Below are 21,847 nucleotides of genomic sequence, written 5' to 3'. Positions count from 1 at the left end.
TAAACAAACAAATCTTTTTTTCACGTTTTTTGCACCACAACAAACGCTGGTAAATGCATTATTTAAATACAGGATATACTGTTAAACTTATTTAATGAGTTAACTTGCTATAGAGTGCACTATATCATTGAACAGGGTCAAATGTAACTGACATAGCTTTTAATGGGATTTCCATCGATGGAACTATTAGTTGGCTGCCATTGTTCTATTGTGTATTCCATGACTTACTTTATTGATGCAGTGATACCACAAAGAATGCTGAATTCCCCAAGAAGCTATAGAGAAAAACAATATATAGAAAACAAAATGTAAATAAAAGTTGTTTCTGACTTATGATGTCTCAACACTGAGAAACTCCCCCATTTGATCAGAGTTCTTGTTGAGAGTGATTGATGTCTCCCACCATTGCGCGCTGTGGAGAGATGATCATTGAATCCAACGGCATAATAATGGCATCGCTGACAGGGAGTCTCACTCTATCACGGTCGTACCTGGCTATTACCTGAACTGCACCTGTGGGCTTCGTCTTCTCTTGATATTTACACACGCAACAAAAAGCTCCAGATACGCGGGTGCGCGCATCGCGAGCACTCTCCACCGACTAGGGATCGCATTGTGCTGAGTTGACCGGATAGCTCCTTGTTCATAGGCTCCTCAGCTTAAATGTGAGCACCATACACATTTGGACGACTTGCGCCTGCTCTTCAGTAACTTTGATGGGGACTTCGATATTAAGCAGGGAAAATGCCTGTGATGAAGGGATTATTAGCGCCACAGAACACGTTTCTGGACACAATAGCCACACGGTTCGATGGCACTCGTAAGTTTGCTTTTAATTATTTTTTAAACACTAGGATCTTTTCAGCATCTATATTAGCTTATGGTTTAAGTTTTCGGCTGGCTTGTATCCTCTGGTTTGTAAGAAGCTTGACATTTCTTGGAGATCCTTGAGATCAAAACACCTGCAACAATCTAATAAATTTGAGGGGCTCGATTTGTTATCTTAATGCAAATGGCCTTAAAATTAAATGTAGACACCAGGGCATCGGGTATTTCAGGCCCGTTTTGTTTTTGCTCAGTTAGACTTTAACTTCAAGGTAATTCCAAATTGTTTCATGTCTCAGGACCAGACAGAAAAGGAAAGCCGGATACGCTCCCACAGCAATTAGCAGGCAGAGTCTGTCGCTGTCCGCGGTGCTGAAAGCTCAGCACCACAGACAGCGACAAAGGGTTAACTGGGCGCTCACGCAGGCTCCAAGCTCTACATCACACATTTGGACAACTTGCACACTAGTTGTAGCCTGTGTGTCATATATTTGATGCACACATTTTTGAACACACATGAATAAATCCAACTTGTCTGAGTTATCCACAGATGGTTTTGTTTTTCTGTGAAGTTAACCTTGCGATCTTCCTCCCGCCGGTCTGAAACCAGCAGTCGCATTTATCAAAATTAATTGGTCGGCGGCGGCATTACAGCAAGTCTTTCCCCGGGCTGAGGCACACACACTGAGGCATTTCTAAACGACAACTTTTGTCTGAACTCTCGCCTCTTTATCTTAGTAGACTTCTTACTTCACAATGATCATTCTCTATTTCTCTTGGAAGAATCTTGGAAATCGGCTATGTTTTACAGCTGACGTTAAGCTGAGCTGCCCTGCTCTCATTCTCCAGGCCTGTCTCTCTTTCTGCTCAGTTTCAACCTATATTCATGCTTTTAAGGGTTACATCTTAGTGGAATTTGTTTGTTTTAGACAGCTATATGCACACCCTTGGGTTTGTATTTTTTCAGTGGTTCATCTTTTGCTCTTCATTCCACTTCAGACAGTTCCTATAATGTATCAGTAGGCTTGCAACTAACAATTATTTTTATTACCAATATTTTCTCGGTACATCAATTTATTGGTTTGGTCTGTAGTAAAAAATGCCCATCGCAGTTTCCTGTAGACCAGTGTTATGTCACCAACTGTTTGGTTTTGTCCAGTCCAAAACCTAAACATACTCAGTTTATAGTGTTAAGACAAGGAAAAGCTAAACATTTGATTGATGATTACCATTTAATTGTATGCCGATCAGCTAATTGATTACTTAACTAATAGTTTCAGCTTCATGTATCAGTTTATCATAGTGCATCTACTTAGAGGGCATTCGCTACAGTACCGTATTTGTACCAGACTATATTATATTGTCTATTTGTCATAAACACAACTACACTACATCTTTTTTAAACACACTTCTGTCTGTGTAATATTAATACTTGCCACATATTGCTAAAATCCTTATCATAGACATTAGTTATAATAATACATCCTGAATTTAGGGGCTCATTCCAAAACAAACTCACCTCCTGACCCCACTCACCCTACTCTTTGGGACATGCTCCATTTTTTCTGGTATGTTCATAGCACTCAGTGAGGCACTATAATAACCACAGACATCCATCCTTATTTCAGTACCCATATCTGCAGGTTAAGCACCACTGTATGAGTAAGAGCAGGCTATATGTCGATTGCCAACAAACATTCAGCTGCCTGGGCAGTAGATCTGTTCTAACACAAGGGAATTGGAGTGGTATAGTGTACAGCACAAATGGATTGTCCTTGAGCTGCGAAGTAGATGAAATGAATGTTGGATTTCAACTGCAAGATGGGGCAGACTAGAGGCAGTGGAGCTTGACTGGACAAATTAGTTCTGATGGCCTGGCCAGGAGCAAATGTAAGGGAAGTGCTGGTTCACTGCTATGTGATCCCATTGACGTCATCCAAAGCCCAGGTGGGCAGTTCGAACTTGGAAACAATGTATGATAAATGGATTAAAGTGAAAGTAGGCAAGTGTGTAACTTGATTTGTGCTCATAAGAAAGTTCTTTTTTTTTTACATTTACAAGTGGCCTTTGAAATTGACTAAACTTTTTCAGTGCTCACAAAGAGAGATTTTCTTCCATGTTCACACCCAGGTTTATTTGAGGTGTCTCAGGCATAACCTAGTGGTAACTGGAAACCTTTGGGATACATTCAATTAACAGCTGAGAGAAGACAGCAAATGCATACTGTCTCATTTAAATGGCTCAGATGAGAGTAAACATTGAAATGTTCATGGCTTTAAATAATTTCAACAGCATCCCACAGCTGACTTTATTTGGATCTCACAGTGTAGTTCATGACTTTTCAAAGGGCCAACAGTGTTTGCGTGTTTCACTGTGGGTTTTGTCGACTTATTAGTTGACAGACACAAACACCTCTGATCACTGTGTAAGGATCGTGTGTCCCTGTTTGCCCGCAGTGTAACTGAAATAACAGAATCTGTCTGTAGCTCTACACTGTGATGACTGTGTGAGAGTGCTGTGACACCTTCTGTCATCACTACAACAGTGTGCCATCCAGGTGACTAATCTCACCACCTGTCCGTCACTGGATCAGTGTTTAGTGGTGTGCTGCTCATTGCAATCACACATTATCACTTAGCCCATAGTATAGTATTTTGAAATCTATGTACATTAGGGCTGCAACTAATTATTTTCATTATCAATTGTTTTTCTAGATAATCGTTTGCTCCCTAAAATGTCAGAAAATTGTAACAAAACAATACAATTTTCCAAAACTCAGGTTAATTTATTCAAAATGCTTGTTTTGTTTAACCAAAAGTCCCAAATCCAAAGATATTAAGTTAAATATTATAAAAGGCCAAGAAAACCAGCACATTTACACAACTGGAACCTGAAAAGTGACTAAATAGTTGCAGCTCTGCATACATTTTTTTTTTTGAGCAAAACAACATGAAATATATTATAATAATTCAATATGAACATGTTCTTTTTTCCTAAAATCAATTAATTTCAAATTACATAAAAAGGCACAGACTTCATTAACACAGGAGACACTAAAAGTTTGTTGTTCAGAGAAAATAATAGCAACGTAATCAGTCAGCAGGAAAGAGGATATCAAGATAAAATAATACTAAAACTTTTAGGTAATTAATTTTCTTCTACAAAAGTCTCCCAGTTTGTGCTGCGTGCTGCCCATCCTGTGCCACTCTTCCAGATTGCCATTTTCTAGCTCTCAGTACACACTAATTCCACCTCCACTAGGCAGGTAATTACTGTCACAATCACTGATGCCAAGACTGTGTTGAGTCGATATGTTTAAAGTGTGTATGTGAATGAAAGAGTGTGTGTACTCAGCTGCCTCTGACGTTGAGCATAAGGGTAGTAAAGCAGAAGTTTCCTCCTTCCTTTAAATGCAGCACATCTAATTAAGCTGTTAAAAAGTGGCTGTGGGATCCTATGTCATGATAACCACTTGCTGCCAGGTGAGTGTTTAAAAACTCATCAAAGTTTTGCACATAATCGAAGAAGCCATCACTATCAGATGCTGCTGTCTCAGAAGAAGACCGAGGATATATTGTTGCTGTCCCTATGGCTCAGTCTCACCAGCAACCTTATGACCTGCAGGAAGACCTAGGGAGCTAATTACTGAGTATGAAAGACCACAGACCACATGCTGACGCACATATGCTTCAATGAGGATTGTTAAAGTAGAGATAACCAGGGTTATTTGTTGGGAATAGCCAGGAATTCACCAGTCAAACAGTGTCAAAAACATCAACTCTTTAGTTTTCCATTAAAGAGTCTTAGTACATTGTTATTTTACAACCTGGCAATGCCAACTTGTGAAAAGACAGGTCTAATGTTCTCAGCTAGAGGATGAAAAAAGTAATGAGTGCAGTTATGAGACTCTGAGAGAGTAATCAATCATCATTGACTGTAGCGCTGCAGGGTGCACAGGGGCTCTCACTTTCTGGCAGTGGATTGGCACTGCTGTTCCCATTTTCTCCAAAGCCCACTTAATATTGAGACTGTTTTATTTCAGGGTAAAAATAAACAAAGTGTGGGTGTGTGAGTGCTGTATCCTTGTGAACAGTGTAGAATACAGAGGACCCCTTTTCCATGAAATCGTATCAAAGTACTGCCCTCTTGCCCAGCTGCACTAGAAAGTAGCACAATGAGTTCATTCACGCATCCTTGTGAAATAAGTGGTGCTAAAAGCTGGTGACATAGAGTCTACTTACGGGGCTTCTTAAGCTATGGCTCGTGAGCTCATGGGTAACCTAATCTAGCTATCCTGCTAGCCACAGCCAAAGTACTTCACCAAGCTAACTGGTTTACTACCAGCTAGCTACCAGTTGGCATGCTAGCTAGCTAGCTTGCACATTAATGGTACAAAAACACTGTTTATTCGAAAGACATATAGCTTGCTAAGTTGTTAGCAAGAATTTTTGCTGTTGCCTAGCAGCTGTGTTCTCACGACTAAACCACTTTAACGCTAAGCATTATGTGCACATGACGTGCTGATGTCGTAACTATGAGCTCAAGTTCATTTAAAGGCAGAATTTTTTTTTTTTCTGAATATAGCTGCCTGCTCTTCCAGTGTATAGCCTACACTTAAAGAACAATTATGTGCCTCAATACAACATGTTTCAACTTATCAGAAAAATGCTGTTTCAAACAACATCATCAGTTACATATCCCGTTAAAAGTAACAAGATCCTCATCATCTACTTAAGCAATCTCACTGTAAACCAACATGGCTAAAGGCATCGGCTTAATGTGGAAAATGTAAATTTGTGTTCTGAATTAATAGCAACCCAGCATTATCTACTGGCTTTAACAAGGCTTTGACAAAGCATTCTGTTAGGAGAATACAGCCACCATCATCAGTACTGATTCAGCAGGCAATTGATGTCCTCACTGTAAGGTCACTAGACTCGGTTATTACTGTGCATTTAAAGGAGCCCGTCTGTTCCACCAAACTTCTGGGACGTCTGCATGAGTGCCTCCCTGTTACGTTGTGCCTTGTTAAATCACCTAATTAGCAAGATTCCTCTCCTAATCACCGTCTCTAATGGACTGTCCAAAACGATTGACAAACGGGGTTTCGCCAGCAAAGTCCTGGCCAACTCTGCCATTTTTAGACTCAATTACTTTTTCAAATGACAGGATTGGGGTTTGTGAGAAAGAAAGAGGCTATGACCCAACATTTTGAGGAGGCAGAGAGGGGATAAGATAATGGAGGGTGAAAAAGATACCGACAAAGACAGGCAGATTAAAAAGAAGGGGAAAAAGGTAGAGGGAGGCAGGCTTGCAAATTACAGGAATGTAATGACTGGTGTAATGTTTCAATTGGTGAGAGCCTGGGGGACTGTATGATAAAAAGCCACAGAAGTGATTAAGGCAGTTGATTTGTCTAATGATTTTCTGTCTTCAGTTATGGTGTGAGAGGATTACCACTGTTTGAATGGCTGTGTTAGTGTATGCATGTATGTCCTCCATGTGTGTGCAAATGTTTAAATGTGCCCTTCAACACAAAATACCAATTAATTGATACCTACAATTTGTTGATACAGTGCAGTGACATCAATTTCATAACCCCATGTGTCGACTACATTCAGAATACAAGACAAACTACAGTTGTAACCTTGGTTGCTATGGTGTGTGTCAGTGGTTACTATGGCAACTCTAGAGTGACTTCTTTGTGGTTATGTGACTGCTTTGTAGCAGTTTCTGAGAGGCTGGCATGAATTCTGGCAAAGGGGTGAGGAGGTCTTTCCATCCATCTCTCCACTTCTCTGCCAATTTATACCACACTCCATCTCCATCTTTCATCATTCCAACCTCTCATAGCTCCATCTCACTGACTTTAAATTTTTCACATCACCCTATCCCCCTCTGTCCCTTTCCCACCCTCATCTGTCTGCCTCTGTATATTTCTCAGTCTCCCCTTCTCTTCCCCTTACCTGCCCACACTCCCCCATCTTTCACTTTCTCATCTACTTTGCCATCCATTTCCCCCTGTGCTGTGTCTCTCCGTTGGTTTCTGCTTCCTTCCCTCTCTCTCTCTGTCTATGTCTCCATTACTTCCTTACACTTGCTCACCCATCATGTGAATTACTGTGCTGTAAATAGCTCAGGGGTTACTCTTGGTGGTGTCACGGTGTTGTCTAGGAGCTGGGGAATGTGCATTCGGAGCATTTGTGAGTGTGTTTAAAACCACAAATCTGGGACAAATCAGTGTGTGGACAAGGTAACACACACTCACATCTTCTCCACCATTCCATCTGTTTAGGAGGGTGTAGTGTACCTGATGGAACAATTTTTGCCTTAGATTTTTGTGACCCACATAGTTATTGTAGAACTGACCTGCTGACAAAGTAAACTCCAACAAGTCATCCAACATAAAACCACATAAGTTGTTGAGTTTTGGCAACCAAGTTTTAGCACCAAACACAAAATATAGCTGAGGCTGATGAGAATGTCATATGTTTTGCAGGTATTTGGTCATAAACCAAAGTATTGGGGAAAGTGAGATTTTGACATGATGATGGCGTAGGAAAAGTCAGGGGATTGCTAGAGGATTCATCCTCTGGGAACCATTCATGTCAGCACGCAAATTTGAGCCCATCTGTAGTAGATGTGGCTATATTTGACTTAATGAGTGATCGTTTTGATCTGATGGTGGCACTAGACAAAACCCCAAAGTGTTCAGGATTTATCCACTAGAGGCTATCCATGTCTGCACCAAATTTCATGGCAGTCCATCATAATAGTTTTCAAGATATTTCAGTCAAAATGTCAATAACGTCAACCTCTTGTAGCACTAGAGAAATAGCCAAGGGATCACCAAAGTAACAGAGATTCGTCCTCTGTGGGCCATGAATGTCTGTACAAAATGTCATGACAACCCACACATAGTTGTTATGATATGGTGGACCAACTGACTGACAAACCAACAACACTGCCATCCCTAGATCCATGCGGCAAACTAACTTGATTAAGATTAGGAAAACATTGTGGTCATACAATATACATATGATGACTGTTCTTTGAAGGCAGGATACCAACTGTGATGCCACAGCTGTCTTATGCTGGTGTTTTGGTATAATTACACGTGAACATTCGTTCACCAACAATTACAATGCAGAACAGTTGACTTCTATTGCTTAAAATGCTCTGAAACCATTTCTCTCTCTGTCCTTCTTGCTCTCTTTCTTCTCTCCCTGCCCTCCCTCTTTCTCCACCCACCCTCCCTCTCTCTTTCTTTGTCTCCGTCTTTCCTTCTCCTACCCCTCATCTTGTGTCCCTGTGGGGTTTCTCCAGCAGCTGTCATGCAATAGTGTGAGCATGAGGGGAGATGATCTATGGGCTTCTACACCAGAGCAATTAGCCAAAGAAATTCAGAATGGAGAGAGAGATACAGTAGAGAAATAGGAGCTGGTGAAGAGGTTGAGACAGAGGAGAGAAGATCCAGAGTAAAAAAAAAAGGAACAAAAGAGAGAGACAAAGGGGAGGTGGTGAAGTGGGAGATGGTGAGATGAAATCTGAAAAGGACTCTGAAGGAGCGATGAGTCAGACCTTTCCTTTAGCAGAGTTTCGGGTGCAGAGGGAAGATAGTGAAAGTAGACAGATGATGCTCTTGTAGAGGTGGTGGGGAAGGTGAGCATGTGCAAAGAGTGATGGAAATAAATGGATTGGGAAAAAGAGGGATAGTCTGGAATTCCAAGGGAAGGGAGGAGATGAAGACTAATTAGGTGGAGAGATCCAAAATGGTAGGAGGGACATAAAGAACAGCTGGGAGGGAAGGAAGGAAGGAAGGAAGGAAGGAAGGAAGGAAGGTTGACAGGCAAGGAGGGATAGAGCAAAGGTCAGTGAGAGGGATTGAGGGAAAAGGGGAAATATAGAGAAGGAAGAAAAAGAAGGAGCAAGGGTAGGAATATGAGAGCAGGCGGTTGCAAGAAGGGGTGGGGGGGGTGTCATGCTGGCGCATTAGTAAAAGAGTAGGTGAAAGGAAATTAGGACAGTAGGAGAGAGGAGGAGAAATGAAAGGTAGAGAAAATGAAGGATGAGGGGAATTGGTGAAAAGGACAAAGTAAAAAAAGACAGTAAAGGTTAGTCATGTTCTGTGTCAGCCTACAACAGTAGTAATGGCTGATATTGCACAAAACGAGATTACGAAATGACAAAGAAATAATCCTACAATTCATAAAGCTCCTTAAAACTTGGTTGCCAAAACTCATTTCTCTAAAACACTAAATATGTACATGACAGTGTCTTTTGCTTGTGTCTCGATTTATGCATTCAGCATACATTTGATAAGTGGTCCAATCTGCATCACAACAAAAAGATATAAGCTAACATCACCTCACATCTCCTGCATACACACATGCATACCGTACATTCAAACAATATACAGTACATCTGTCAATTCTCACAACACAAAGAAATCCACTGTCAAAGACAGTATAGTGTGTATTTCCCTGTAAACATGCGTTTTCTGTCAACACTGTCCTCTCGTGCACTGGGGAGCTGCCACCAGACAGGCTGCAGGCCTTTGCTCTGGGTCCCTGAGAGGCCAGCAGTCCTGTCGGATTCTCTCTTGCTTACCCCAAGCCTGAAGGGCCTCACGTCTGACAACCGGTCCCAATGCTGAACCCGCTCAGACCATCTGTCTGGGCCATACAGTCAGGGTATTACTGCCGACATGACAGTCTCATTGTGTTTTTCTCTTTTATAAACGGTATCACTGTCACTGTGTTTTATTCGTCTGTGTTGACTATGAATCAAAAAACATTGTTAAAGCATTACTCCAGTTTATGACCACTTGGGTTTTAGTTTCATAATTTAGTCATCATCATCATTCCTGTTGGTAATGGTAAGATTATACTGACCAAGTAAATTCATGAGATGTGAGAAGCCAGCGACACCCACGCCAAAAAGGAGTCAGATGGGACAAGAAACATGAGTGGTGAGGCAATCAGACCTCTAGGGTAGCCAGGAGCAAAAGGAGGTGAACTGTAAAATAATTGAGAACCAACTGTCCATCAGAAACATCTATCACAGTTGCACACAGTTTCCCTGTGCAGTAAGAGATTATTACCAACATTACAGATATGCTCACTTTCTATTTAATGTCCAAATAAAGTGGTGGACATTCTGACTAAACTGGTTAAGGCTTGTATACAACTTGCCTTGTGTCTTTTGCCCGTTCTGACCTCTATTTAGGGAAGTCACTGTGTTTGTAGATGTCCTCAGTTACTTTGATAAGTACAGCATATCATAAGCAATTGAACTGATGGCCAAAAAATTCAAACATATTGTTATATATTGGAATTATCCTTTAAATGAGTCTGGTGATAATCTGTATTTTTCTTAATACCAGTGTGTCCGGAAACACTTTACAATAAGGTACACAACAATGTAGGTAGACAACAATGTAGGTAGTTACTGAGGAATGAATGAGTAACTAATGGTTCTTTAATGATTAGTTACTGATTGACTGTAATTCAAGCACTAATGATTGGTAACTGGTAAACAGACTGGTAGCTACTGTTACATTAATGAGTAACAAATGGTTAGCTAATGATTAGTTACTGATTGGCTGATTCAAGCACTAATGATTAGTTACTGGTAAACAGAATGGTAGCTACTGTTAAATGAATGAGTAACGAATGGTTAGCTAATGATTAGTTACTGGTAACGAAGCTAGTTACTCATTCATTTAACAGTAGCTACCATTCTGTTTACCAGTAATTAATCATTAGCTAACCATTCGTTACTCATTTAACAGTACCAGTCTGTTCACCAGTAAAATCATTAGTGCTTAAATCACAGTCAATCAGTAACTAATCATTAACTAACCTTTTGTTACTCATTCATTCATAATTCATTCCTCATTCGTTCCTCAGTAACTACCTACATTTGTGTGTACCTTATTGTAAAGTGTTACCATGTGTCCTACTAACAAATATTGTGTGTAGCTAATACCTGATATTATTTCTCTGAGCCATAGACCACTATTACTGTCCAAAAACGATTAAAAACATATACATAAGCCATGCCTTTGCAATGGGGGACATGTTTCTTGATTATGATGAGCATGGGAACTGTAGTTTATTTTGAGTCCTCCTGCTGGAGTCATTAGAGCAACCAAATCTGCCTCTGAAAATAGTCACCAAAAATACACTATTTACTCCTGTTTGAGTAGCATTTGCTAAAAACTACAGTGCCCAGCTGCATTAGAAAATAATTTAGCATTTTAAAGAAATTAAAGTATACATTTATGAGCCATTTTTAAAGATGTACACAAATGTGTTTGGGGCTGAGAGCCACAGACATACTTGCAATGTTGCTATATTCCTTTATTCATTATTTTTTTCCTTATTAATAATTATCCTTTATTCACTATTGCATAATCTCAGGGTATTTTGTCTCGTCCCACATTACTGAAAGTGACATAAATCACAATTTTTAGAGAGTGCCAACAAGCGTGCCGAAGCAATTGTTGTTGCTGAATGGGATTATAAAAAAGAACATGTTGCTCATTCCTCTTGAGGGACGCATACAAGGGTTTTGTTCTCTGCTGTTGTATTCCCTGTTCAAATCTAAGGTGGTTTCCTTCAATAAAGCCTGACGTACAACATAAAACAATTAAACATTGGGGTTGGTGGAAAAAGGAATTATTGATGCAGAAAATGTATTTATGTAATTGAAACAAGTCACTTTGAAAGATGTCTCAAGCTATGATTATGAACAAGCTCACGTCGCTTTGTATGTTTCTGTTTATGGGGTGTGCGACTTCATGAGTGTGTGACTCATTTATATACTGTGATTATGCTAATGTTTCCAAATGTTTTGCGTATCACTTGTTAGTGCTGCATGCCCCTTCAAATATGTGTGTGTGTGGTTTGAGACTTAGGGGCTATAGTTTTAGGAGGTGCACACGCAAATACCCACATCTACATCCACGCACACTATAGAATCTGACAAATCATATAGTCCACTGACTTGTATGATGGGCATTGTACCATTAACATTAGCTGTCTATCAGCACTGCTCAGCTCCAATTGGCGCTGTGGGTGTTTGTTTGTCTGGATGAGTGGGTGTGTTTGTGTGCCATAATAGATGGATTTAGGTATAAACAGCTGGCGCATTTCAACTGGGTATTTAGTGCTAGACACAAATAGTCTAATTAACTGTGATCGACTTCAGCACTAGTGTGATTCTGTTTCACTGTCATCACTCCAGCACATTCCTCACTTATTCTTCACTCAGGTTTTTTTCTCTCACTCTTTTCTTTAAACAAATTTCTACCTAACATGTAACGTCTCTTTAATGTATCTCCTTACTAAGAGTATTGTGAATTCAGGGTCAGTTTCTTGACACAAGGGAATGAGTTTCAAGAGTAGGATTCCATTGCTTTTCAGCTTGAAGTACTGTACAGTAAATCAGTCATTTATTGAGGAAAATGACCTTCATATTGCGGCCCACACAGGCCTTCATCTACCTGAGCTGAGGATCCAATCAGCCTGTGTATCGGTGCGTTAAAAGTCACATTTTAGCCCCAGTGGCCAGTGAGAGCAATTCAGTGAAACAGCCAGAGAGGCACCCCTTGACTAGCTGAATTTGCTTTCATTTTTATTATCTAAAGTTTCAAAAGTGGGTGGTTGAAGCTGAGAGAACAATGGTCTCACAACCAGAGTGTTTGCGGCGCAACATTCTAGATGAGCTGGCTAAAGTTCAGTTGGGAACAGTAGTCATAATGTCCAGCTGAAATAACAACAACATTAAAGCTCTTCTTGTCAATAATAATAATGGATCAAATTACTACGTATAAGGTGTCTCTCGTACTGACCAACCCACAGATAATTCCCACCCATCTCTGCTCTTCCCTGTAGCGTTCTAGCGTCTTTCAGCTCACTGCTTGGTTCACTCTCACCACTCGCATCAACTTCCTTTTCAGCCGTATTGTGACAGGCAGCTGTTTCCAGCAAAAAGCTCTGATTAACCCACTACAACCTGCTGAGCACTGACAAAGACAGAAAAAGTTAGTGGGTATTTAGCATTTAGCAAAAGAGCCAGATATTTTTCTCAGGAGTTGGTCGAGACCACCAAAAATAGAGCTAAAAGAGAATTAATATTGCACTTATGTTTATCGGGTGACCAGAAACATGATGATGTTAATGTTGCTCCACGTCTTGGTGATGTGAAAATACGCAACTGTTGGAGCCATTACACAACTTTGTTTGTTTTGTTTATATACCATGTTGGTTATGCTAATTAATCTGCAATTTCATGTTTGAGCACTGAGTGGAGCAGGTGTCAGGTTTGCGTGTCATTGTTAGATCAGTGTGCAAAAGAAAATAAATGTGTCACAGCACCGAAATGCAGACAGATTGTGGACATTGATTGTTGGCACGCAGAACACGCGTCCAAACAAGTTCTTCCCTGGACCCACCTCATTGGCCTAATGTAGGAGTTGGTAAAAGATTCAGCAACTACAGCAACTATTAGCTAAAATGCTCAGCTATGTCGATGTTGTGTTTACAGCTTGTTGTGCTGCTCCCAAGTGGCCAAAACTTAATTATAACAGGTTTCATGCTAAGTCAATTAAAGTTTAAAAATACAACTTCTCTTGGTAATAACAATTACTGTTACCAGTGTTGCTTTGCCAGATATTTGCAGTGCTATGGATCTGGTGGCTGTCTATGGATTATTATTGGGACCTCCAAGGATTCTTGAAGGAGCAACATAGTGAATAGTTTAAAACTATAGTTTGGTCAGTGGAGAGTTTTACTATTTTTCATTCTTGCCTAGAGTCAGAAAAACACATTGGATGTTAGTTTTTTATGTCACTGCATTCAGTGTGAAGACATGTTAAACAGGGAAGTTTAACAGTATTGGCTTTATTTTAAAAGGAGCTGGGAATTGGGCTAAACAAACTCACAGATGTCTTCAACCCCGTACAACCTCAGGAATAATGCAATTACCTCAGCTCCATGTCGTCCTCTAACCTCGCCTCTTCTTCCCTTTACTACTGCAGACAGCAACTTCATCCTGGCCAATGCACAGATGTCGAAGGGCTTTCCCATCGTCTACTGCTCTGATGGCTTCTGTGAGCTTACAGGCTTCTCCCGGGCCGAAGTCATGCAGAAGAGCTGTGCATGTAAATTCCTGTACGGGCCAGAGACCAGTGAAAGCATCATCTTCAGCATTGACGAAGCCCTGGAGGAGCGAAAGGAGTTTAAAGATGAGATCATGTTCTACAAAAAGACAGGTAAACAGTGGAAAGCTAATTTTGCTTTTGGTTGCGTCTTAAGATGTTGGTTCAATTGTTGTACTCCATTTATCGTTTTGCTGCTCTTTTGTGCTCATACCTTGACACTTTACCATCAAGCACACAGACTGTGTGCCTTCCTCAACCATTTGCCAATTAAGTGTTGGAACCAAGGCGAGAAGACAAGCACAGAAAGCCATTAGAGGGTGCACAGTGATTACCATGTTGGACTTTGCATTTACATAAATGGATAGCAGATCTCTGTGGCTATTTCTGAAGACGCCACATTTAAATTGGCATAGATGGACCCACAGATAGATGAAGTAATGGCTGGATTAATGGATGTATAACTTTTTTTTATTGGCCTATTCTCATTAAAAGGTGATTTAACCAAGCAATCAGTCACATAAATCCTCTAGTTATCATTTAATGCTGAGACACATTCAATTTTCATAACTGTAAGCTAGTGACTCCTTAACCCTGTCTTCTTTGATTACACTGAGCTCTGGGCTCAGCTGCTAGCCGTGTTGTGGTATGGTTTGAGAGTTTTCTTTGCTTTTATGCTTTATGTTCTTGCAGTAGATCCAGGTTTGTGTTTTTTTTTTTTTTAAATCAAGCATGGGCAGCATTTGTGTTTGTTGGGGAATTTCTCTGCAGTTGATCCATCACAAATCAAGACAAATCAGTTATTTATTTATACAGTATCAGCACTGCAAGCTTTCTCATTTGTACATAGACCACACAACTGTAAGAATTGAGATTGAAAGCCCATTCCTGACTTTGGAAACATGTTGATAAAATTGTCTCACTATAAGGTCCATTTAGTAGCTGTTTTGCTTTTCAATTCACTTCATCATTCAGCGTGACATTGTGTTCATGTTTGGAAAGGGATTTATTTTGATTTGTTTTGCCCTAACCCCTCGCTTACAACTGATGTATACGACGAACATCATTTTCAGTTTCAGGTGCAGGAAGTGGTCATTTGTGATGAAAAAAATATGTTTTTCACTGTGCCACTTCATCTACACTTTTCTGTTGCTACTTTTCATTAATATAGATACTGTAGGTAGCTTGCTAGCTCTTGGAGCCCGTTCTTACATATTAAGCTCTGATTGGTCAGTTGTTTCTCTAACTGGGGAAGCAGCTGTTAATAGGGATAATACACCTATCACGCTATCGAACACCAGGAGCAGGACGATCGTGTGGTACGATCCAAAGCTCCAATACAGCTACTAAATGGACCTTGTTGTGACATTGTTTTGACAACATCTGAAAGGAATTTCTACTGTAGGCTCTTTTATAAAAATGCAAGTATCATGGTATGCATGTGTTAGATGTTGTGCCACTTTCCTATGATTTTTCTTGATTTATAAAGCAGATTTTGTAGATGACTCAGTGCAGTTTGCATAGGCTCACAGCTTCGGTAATACCACTACAGATGTGATTGTCTATGCCACTCTCTTGCTTTGAGGTCTTTTCTGTCATCCCCCCACATATTTACTTTTTCCTTCTGTTCTCTTTCAGTTTCCTCTTTCCTTTAGTTACCTTACATCTCCCTCTGTCTCTCTCTTTTCAGCATTTTACCATTTCCACATAGCACAGTTTGTGCCACTTTGTCTGTCTGTCTCCCATGCTTATCTTGCTTTTGTTTTGCCTCTGCCTTTTTATGTTGTCTCATCCCGCTCTTTCCGTCTGTCACAGCGGAGTCCTGAAAGTAAACGTAGCTGATTGACTCGATTTGTCCTCTGTCTGTCAGCTAGAGAAAAGCGGAAGCTGCATGCTCGCAATCAGGAACGCTCTTTTTCTCGCTGTGATCTTGATAGTGCTGCCTTGTCTCGCAGGCATGCAGATATTCACACACACATATATACACGCAGAGACAAAAACACTGTGATTGAGTCATCACCGGGCAGGACGATTCAGTGAGTGGGAGTGATGGGCGGGAACTCCATGGGAAATCCCTCTTAATCAGCAATTAATTTCTAGCCTGAATAGAAAGGAATGAGAGGTAGACCTTGACAAAACTTCCATGTACATAACAAGTTTTTGAGGTTAAAGGTGCTGAAATCGAAATACTGAAAAAAGTGGTCTGAGATTGCCTCCATACGGCTCTCACAGACCATTTCACAACTCGACAAATACCGATACTTTGTCACGGCCGCCAGCATCTAATACCGACGCACAAGGCACTCCCATGCACTAACCTGCACTGACACGCACACATGGCTGTAACGACTATCCAAATAAATAAATGAGAAACTCAGATTAGAACACAGACAGACACAGAGGGAGTGTGACTTTATTCTCTGCTTCCTCTGCTCAGGACGCCATTACTCCATCTTCACATAGCAAATAGTTTACTGCTATATTAATGTACTGAATGTCAAGTACAACCCCTTTTAAAGGCACATTTTGACAAGATGACAAAAATATTAGTTGACCTTCAAATAAGGAATTCATTGAATAATCAAACTATCAAAGAGAAAACAAGAAAAATACCCCTACGTCGATATATTCTACCACAAAAAACATATACAAGTGACACTGTTGTGCATATGCCACAGCATTATGTGGATTGGACTGAATTTGATGTGATTATTTAATTAACATTAACAAGGCTAACACCTCTGAGTCACTCTAATGCTCAACATAATTTAGCTCCCCTTACGTGAAAATCCTTGAAAGAAATTCAAAGTGGGTGCCAGAGGCCAGGCCATGTTGTTACCCACATTGAAAAGGTGTATTCTCTGTACGGTGGCCCGTGTAGAACATCTCAGACTTAGCTTGTCAGGCTCAGCTCTATGTTGTCAGACTTAATTGTATTTTAGTGTGTTCCAATTCACAACGCTTTAGCAAAACAGTGTAGCGTGATATGCAGCTTATTTCAATCAGGAGAGACTTAGTTGCAGATATACAAATATTTATTGAAAATAAGCATAATATGAAATGTACAGAGTCTTTGGGGATTAGACTCCATCATTAAAAATATTTAAAGGGTATAGAAGCCAGACATATTCCCCCAGATGGAGCCTAGACACTGGTGATGGCGGAGTGGGAACCCGGAGACCGAACGAAGGACCTGTCTGCCAGAAAGGGAATCAGGTTGCAATGATTGACGATGCCCGGAGGTGGAAGGGGAGGAGGAGGGTTGCACATTTGCCTGAAAAGACAGCTGATAGCAAGGAGAGAAGACATTTAAAGCAGGATGTCATGCTGTGATTGGATCATGAATTTCGTGGCCAATTCTGATTGGTTTACTGAAAAGTAAACGCCTCTTAACAGCTAAAAAGTTTTAGGGAGAGAGAGTGGTGATTGTGTAATATAGAAGTCTTCCTGAAAGAATTTGCGCTGAGCTTCATTAATACACCAGCGTTATCAAATTAGCATTCATGTTAGTGTTAGGCTACATAACAAGTACATCTGAGGCTGATGGGAATTTAGACGTTAGTTTCAATGGCACTAGATGAAAAGCAACGGGAGTGACCAAAGTCATCATCCTCTGGGGATCATAAATGTCCACGGCAACCCATCCAACGGTTGAGATTTAGTCTGAGTTACTTTTGAGTTAATTTGATAACATACACCTCCATTAATACAGTCAATATAGAGAACTTTATGCTAAACATAGCCTATTCACTGTAAACATCCAGCAGACACGGAGCAACATTAGCATTAATTTTAAGTTGTGTTTATGGCCACTTGGAGAATGTAAGTATAATTTTCACTCTCCCTATAGCTCTGTTTTGGTCTCCAACAACTCCTGAGAAGAACATCTGGCTCTTTAGCTTTTAGATGCTCCACTATTCTCACCAGCTAGTCACTTTCACTAGCTAGGTAATGGAAATAAGGTTGACAAGCTTAAATTGGCTTACGATGCGAAAATGCTCTGTCGAGCAGAGGGGAACTGCAGTGTTTGGTGTTAATTACCTGTGCGTTCATTACTACAAGCAACCCCTTTATCATAAACATCGTCATTTAATCCATTGTTAATATAAAAAAAAATGATTATAGCAGACTAACTGAAAAAGGGATGGCACATTTGTGTACAGAATGGTATAATCCCTGGGCATTTTCAAACCAAAACATCATCAGTTTCCTGTCATATTGTTTTGGTGAATCAAACTTAAAAAAGTAATACAGTAATAAGCACAAGCTGGTGCAGAAAAATACATGCTGACCTGCAGTTCCTCTTAAAAGCAATTTATTTAGCAGGAGATGGGACCTCAGAGATGGGTTCATCACCTGGGGAACAGCGACTTGGTCTACTTAAAGGACTTCCAACTGTTGATAGGCTTATTAATAAGTCCGGGAATCTGTGAAACTGTTGCTCTACACACACATACACACACACACACACACACACACACACACACACACACACACACACACACACACACACACACACACACACACACGGTAAATCAACTCTGAGTATAATCAGAGATGGTATATATAAGTTTTTCTTCTCTTTCAGCTGTGCTTTTCTGGTGCCTGCTGGATATTGTGCCAATTAAGAACGAGAAGGGAGATGTGGTACTCTTTCTGGCTTCATTTAAGGACATCACCGACACTAAAGCCAAAACCATCCAAGATGACAAGAAGGAAGGTCAGTATGTGTATGTATGTGGAAGGTGTGTTGTAATTGAATGGATTCTAAGAAAGGGAAAAGCCCCGTCATCATCAAATGCTTACTCTTTAGCATATGGATTTTGGTCATGTTAACGCCTTTAATAAAGCAGCAAGGGTGTATCAGTTAGGGGACCAAATTGCGAACGTTGTGCTTGCTTTTGTAGACAAAACCAATCCTCAGCCTCTATTGTAACACAAAATATGTATGATTGTCATGTGTTGAAGGAGAGTTTGTTTTCTCCAAAGAAAGATTTGTTCTCAATCAACAAAAGAACAAGTTAGGTGAGGCTCATGGCTATTGGGCAGCTAACCACAAGCTTCCAACAGCTCTGCACCGGAACTGAACCAACTTCCACTCCAACAATGAACTAAACCCGAGGAGCTTCTACCTCTTGCTTTTAAACAGGAAGCTCCTCCTACAGACAAACCAAAGTTAGTGTATAATCAATTAGGACAATACTATTTAATATCTATGAAAAAAACAACAACAATTGTATTGTCATTATCATAATTCTAATTGTTCTAACACAAAAATGTTAACACTGTTGATTGTTTACAGTACTTAGAACGACCATTCCCTGAAACAATGAAAAATCCCCTCTGTACTCCACTCAAAATGGTATAGTCTGATTTCCCTCTACTGTAAAGCCCATTGAAAGCTCTCACTTCCAGTTTGGCAGTTTGGACCCAGCAGGTAATATGGTTGGGAGCTCATTAAAAAACATTTAGGTTACTTGAAATATATAACCAATAAATTATAGTTATAAGTATTATCAAATAATTGAGTGGTTGTTTAATTAACAATTTGAATGATGACAGTATGCATATTGAAATGATCTAAAATTACTTTTGTTAGAAAGTTAGCATGCTATACCCACATGTGCTTACAGCCACAGAGGCCTACAGATCTAGTATACTGGCAGGATGGAATAAATAATAGAACTGCAGAAACTAGAAATTGTCTGACCAGTGTGCAACCTACTCTTAATAGGGCACCGTGACGGTCGGGGTGGATGTAGAGTGCAGAATTTCGACACATAGACCGGGTAGTGGGCTTTGTCCACAAAAACACATGTTCATTGTTAGAGGACATGCATTCTGTCTCATGATTAAAAGAAAAATGTCTTTATTTAATAAGACCACAATCTTTCCCTAACCTTGACTGTAGTGCTTTGAGTGCCTCAACATAACCATGAAATAAATGAAAAATAATTATGCTCAAGCTGCTATGTACTTTAAGAGTGGATGTTGTATTGAAAGAGCAGATATTGTGGGAAATATATAATGGGTAACATTTCCATATGTGTTCTATATTAACAATTTGTGATGTGAAAAAAGTAATTCCGGTGGCATTAAATGTCTTTCAAAATGTGAATTTCCATTAGACAGTAGAAGTATATGAACACAATTGTTATGAGACAGGGTTGTTCAAAATGTACAGCATAATGAGCCAAAATAGCTAAAGATTATAAAGACACAACTTATATTTACAACTTAATATTTGTAATTGTAATCGAGTATTTTAAGGAAAACCTATGAAATCTAAATTTTTTGTATAGGATAAAGGTTCAGCATTGTCTGTGATGTATAGTACATCTACTGAGCTTCGATATCTGTTAGAACTTCACCTCACGTTTGCCCTTCCAGTATTTTAATTATATTCATCATTGTAAAACCAAAGGAAGAAAAGTTGCAAATTCTGCCCGCAAAATCAATTTTCTCAAAGGTTTACCTTAAGGGCAACACCTAAGCTAAAGCCAAAAGCCACCTACAAAGCAAAAGAGAAGGTCAATGTGTGTGTGTGTGTGTGTGTGTGTGTGTGTGTGGGAAGTCAGCATACCTGACTTTTCTCATCTCAGGCCTGCCTTTCTTGAATTTGCCTAATTACTCTCATTACTGTAAATAAGGGAGAACAGGAAGCGGAAAGCAAAAGTTATTTTTGCTCATATAATGAAATGCTTTTCACAGAAAAGGAAAGGCTGATGTAGCATGTCTTTGGACAGACATGCGCCTTACTATAATGGCTTTGGGTCTGACAAGCTAGTTTAAATGAGAATATGCCTGTGAATATTGCAAAACATTTGCATTTTCATCCCGTTCTCAGTGCAGTTGTACAAAGGGATGTGCTTGTCTTGTTTCTTTAAACCACTTTAGAAGAGTTAGAAGTAAACTTGGCTTGTACTGTATAACACCAAAGTTACAAAGTGCATATAAAAAGAATTGATGGACAGATATAAAATCATAAAACGTGTTTAAAAAGAGAAATAAGAACAACCTGGAGAAATGCAGATACTATGAAATCATTTAACTGGTGAAGCCTTTCAAGCCTTTCGATATACGGACACCTTGGATATGACCCAGTCTGGGCAATGTGCAAAAGAGGGAAACTAGCATCAACAATCTCCTCTCTTTTTTCACCCCCGTCTCCCCTCACCTTCTCTACTTTCTCCTTTTTCTGTCCTTTCCTCCCCCATTGCCACCTCCCCTATCTGCCCTACATGCCTTCGGCCTCCCCCGTTATACACAACACACACCCCACCCCTCCTCACCCATACTCCCTCTCTACCCCTGTAAGAAGGGCTATAAAAGTGGAGGGAAATTCATTAGATCTAAAAATAAGCATGTCTCTGTGCTCCTGCCGTGCCGCATCCCCCAGGGCTGCACCGCGTTATGGATGGGCCCTGTCTGTTCACGTCGTCTGGGGTCCACACACACACACACACACACACACACACACACACACACACACACACACACACACACACACACACACACACACACACACCACAGAGCGCACACACTTTCCAAAGGACACTCAAAAGCAGTTATCACTTCTCTTCTCCAGCTTTGTTATTGCCATAATCCACAATCAAGCCAATCTGGCTTTGGTCCTTTCTTGCGGGTTCACAACAGTGAGAATGGGGCTCAGAACCCAGCAGCAATAAATGCCTTCTCCCATTACCCATCTCCTCAGTCTGAACACTTCACTCCTACACTATCTACTTTATCTACTACTACAATACACTTGGAAGAAACACACACACACAAGCACGCCAGCAAGCACACACACAAACCCACCCCAGTAGCAATCAACCATAGATAATCTACCATACT

At 40.2% G+C, this 21,847-nt stretch overlaps 1 protein-coding gene across 1 annotated transcript in view; it reads left to right on the top strand.

Annotated features, from left to right (window-relative positions):
- Nucleotides 1–446: 446 nt before the first annotated feature.
- kcnh8 (potassium voltage-gated channel, subfamily H (eag-related), member 8) overlaps nt 447–21,847 on the top strand; it is a 50,300-nt gene continuing 28,899 nt past the window's right edge. Inside the window, exons 1-3 of the mRNA XM_031323308.2 lie at nt 447–820; nt 13,871–14,104; nt 18,579–18,710. Coding sequence (XP_031179168.1) covers nt 745–820; nt 13,871–14,104; nt 18,579–18,710 — 442 coding nt within the window. The 5' untranslated portion in view covers nt 447–744. The remainder of the gene's footprint in view (nt 821–13,870; nt 14,105–18,578; nt 18,711–21,847) is intronic.

Source organism: Sander lucioperca, chromosome 16 (genome assembly GCF_008315115.2).
Source record: "Sander lucioperca isolate FBNREF2018 chromosome 16, SLUC_FBN_1.2, whole genome shotgun sequence".
Taxonomy (NCBI): domain Eukaryota; kingdom Metazoa; phylum Chordata; class Actinopteri; order Perciformes; family Percidae; genus Sander; species Sander lucioperca.
This window is presented reverse-complemented; position numbering and strand designations above follow the sequence as displayed.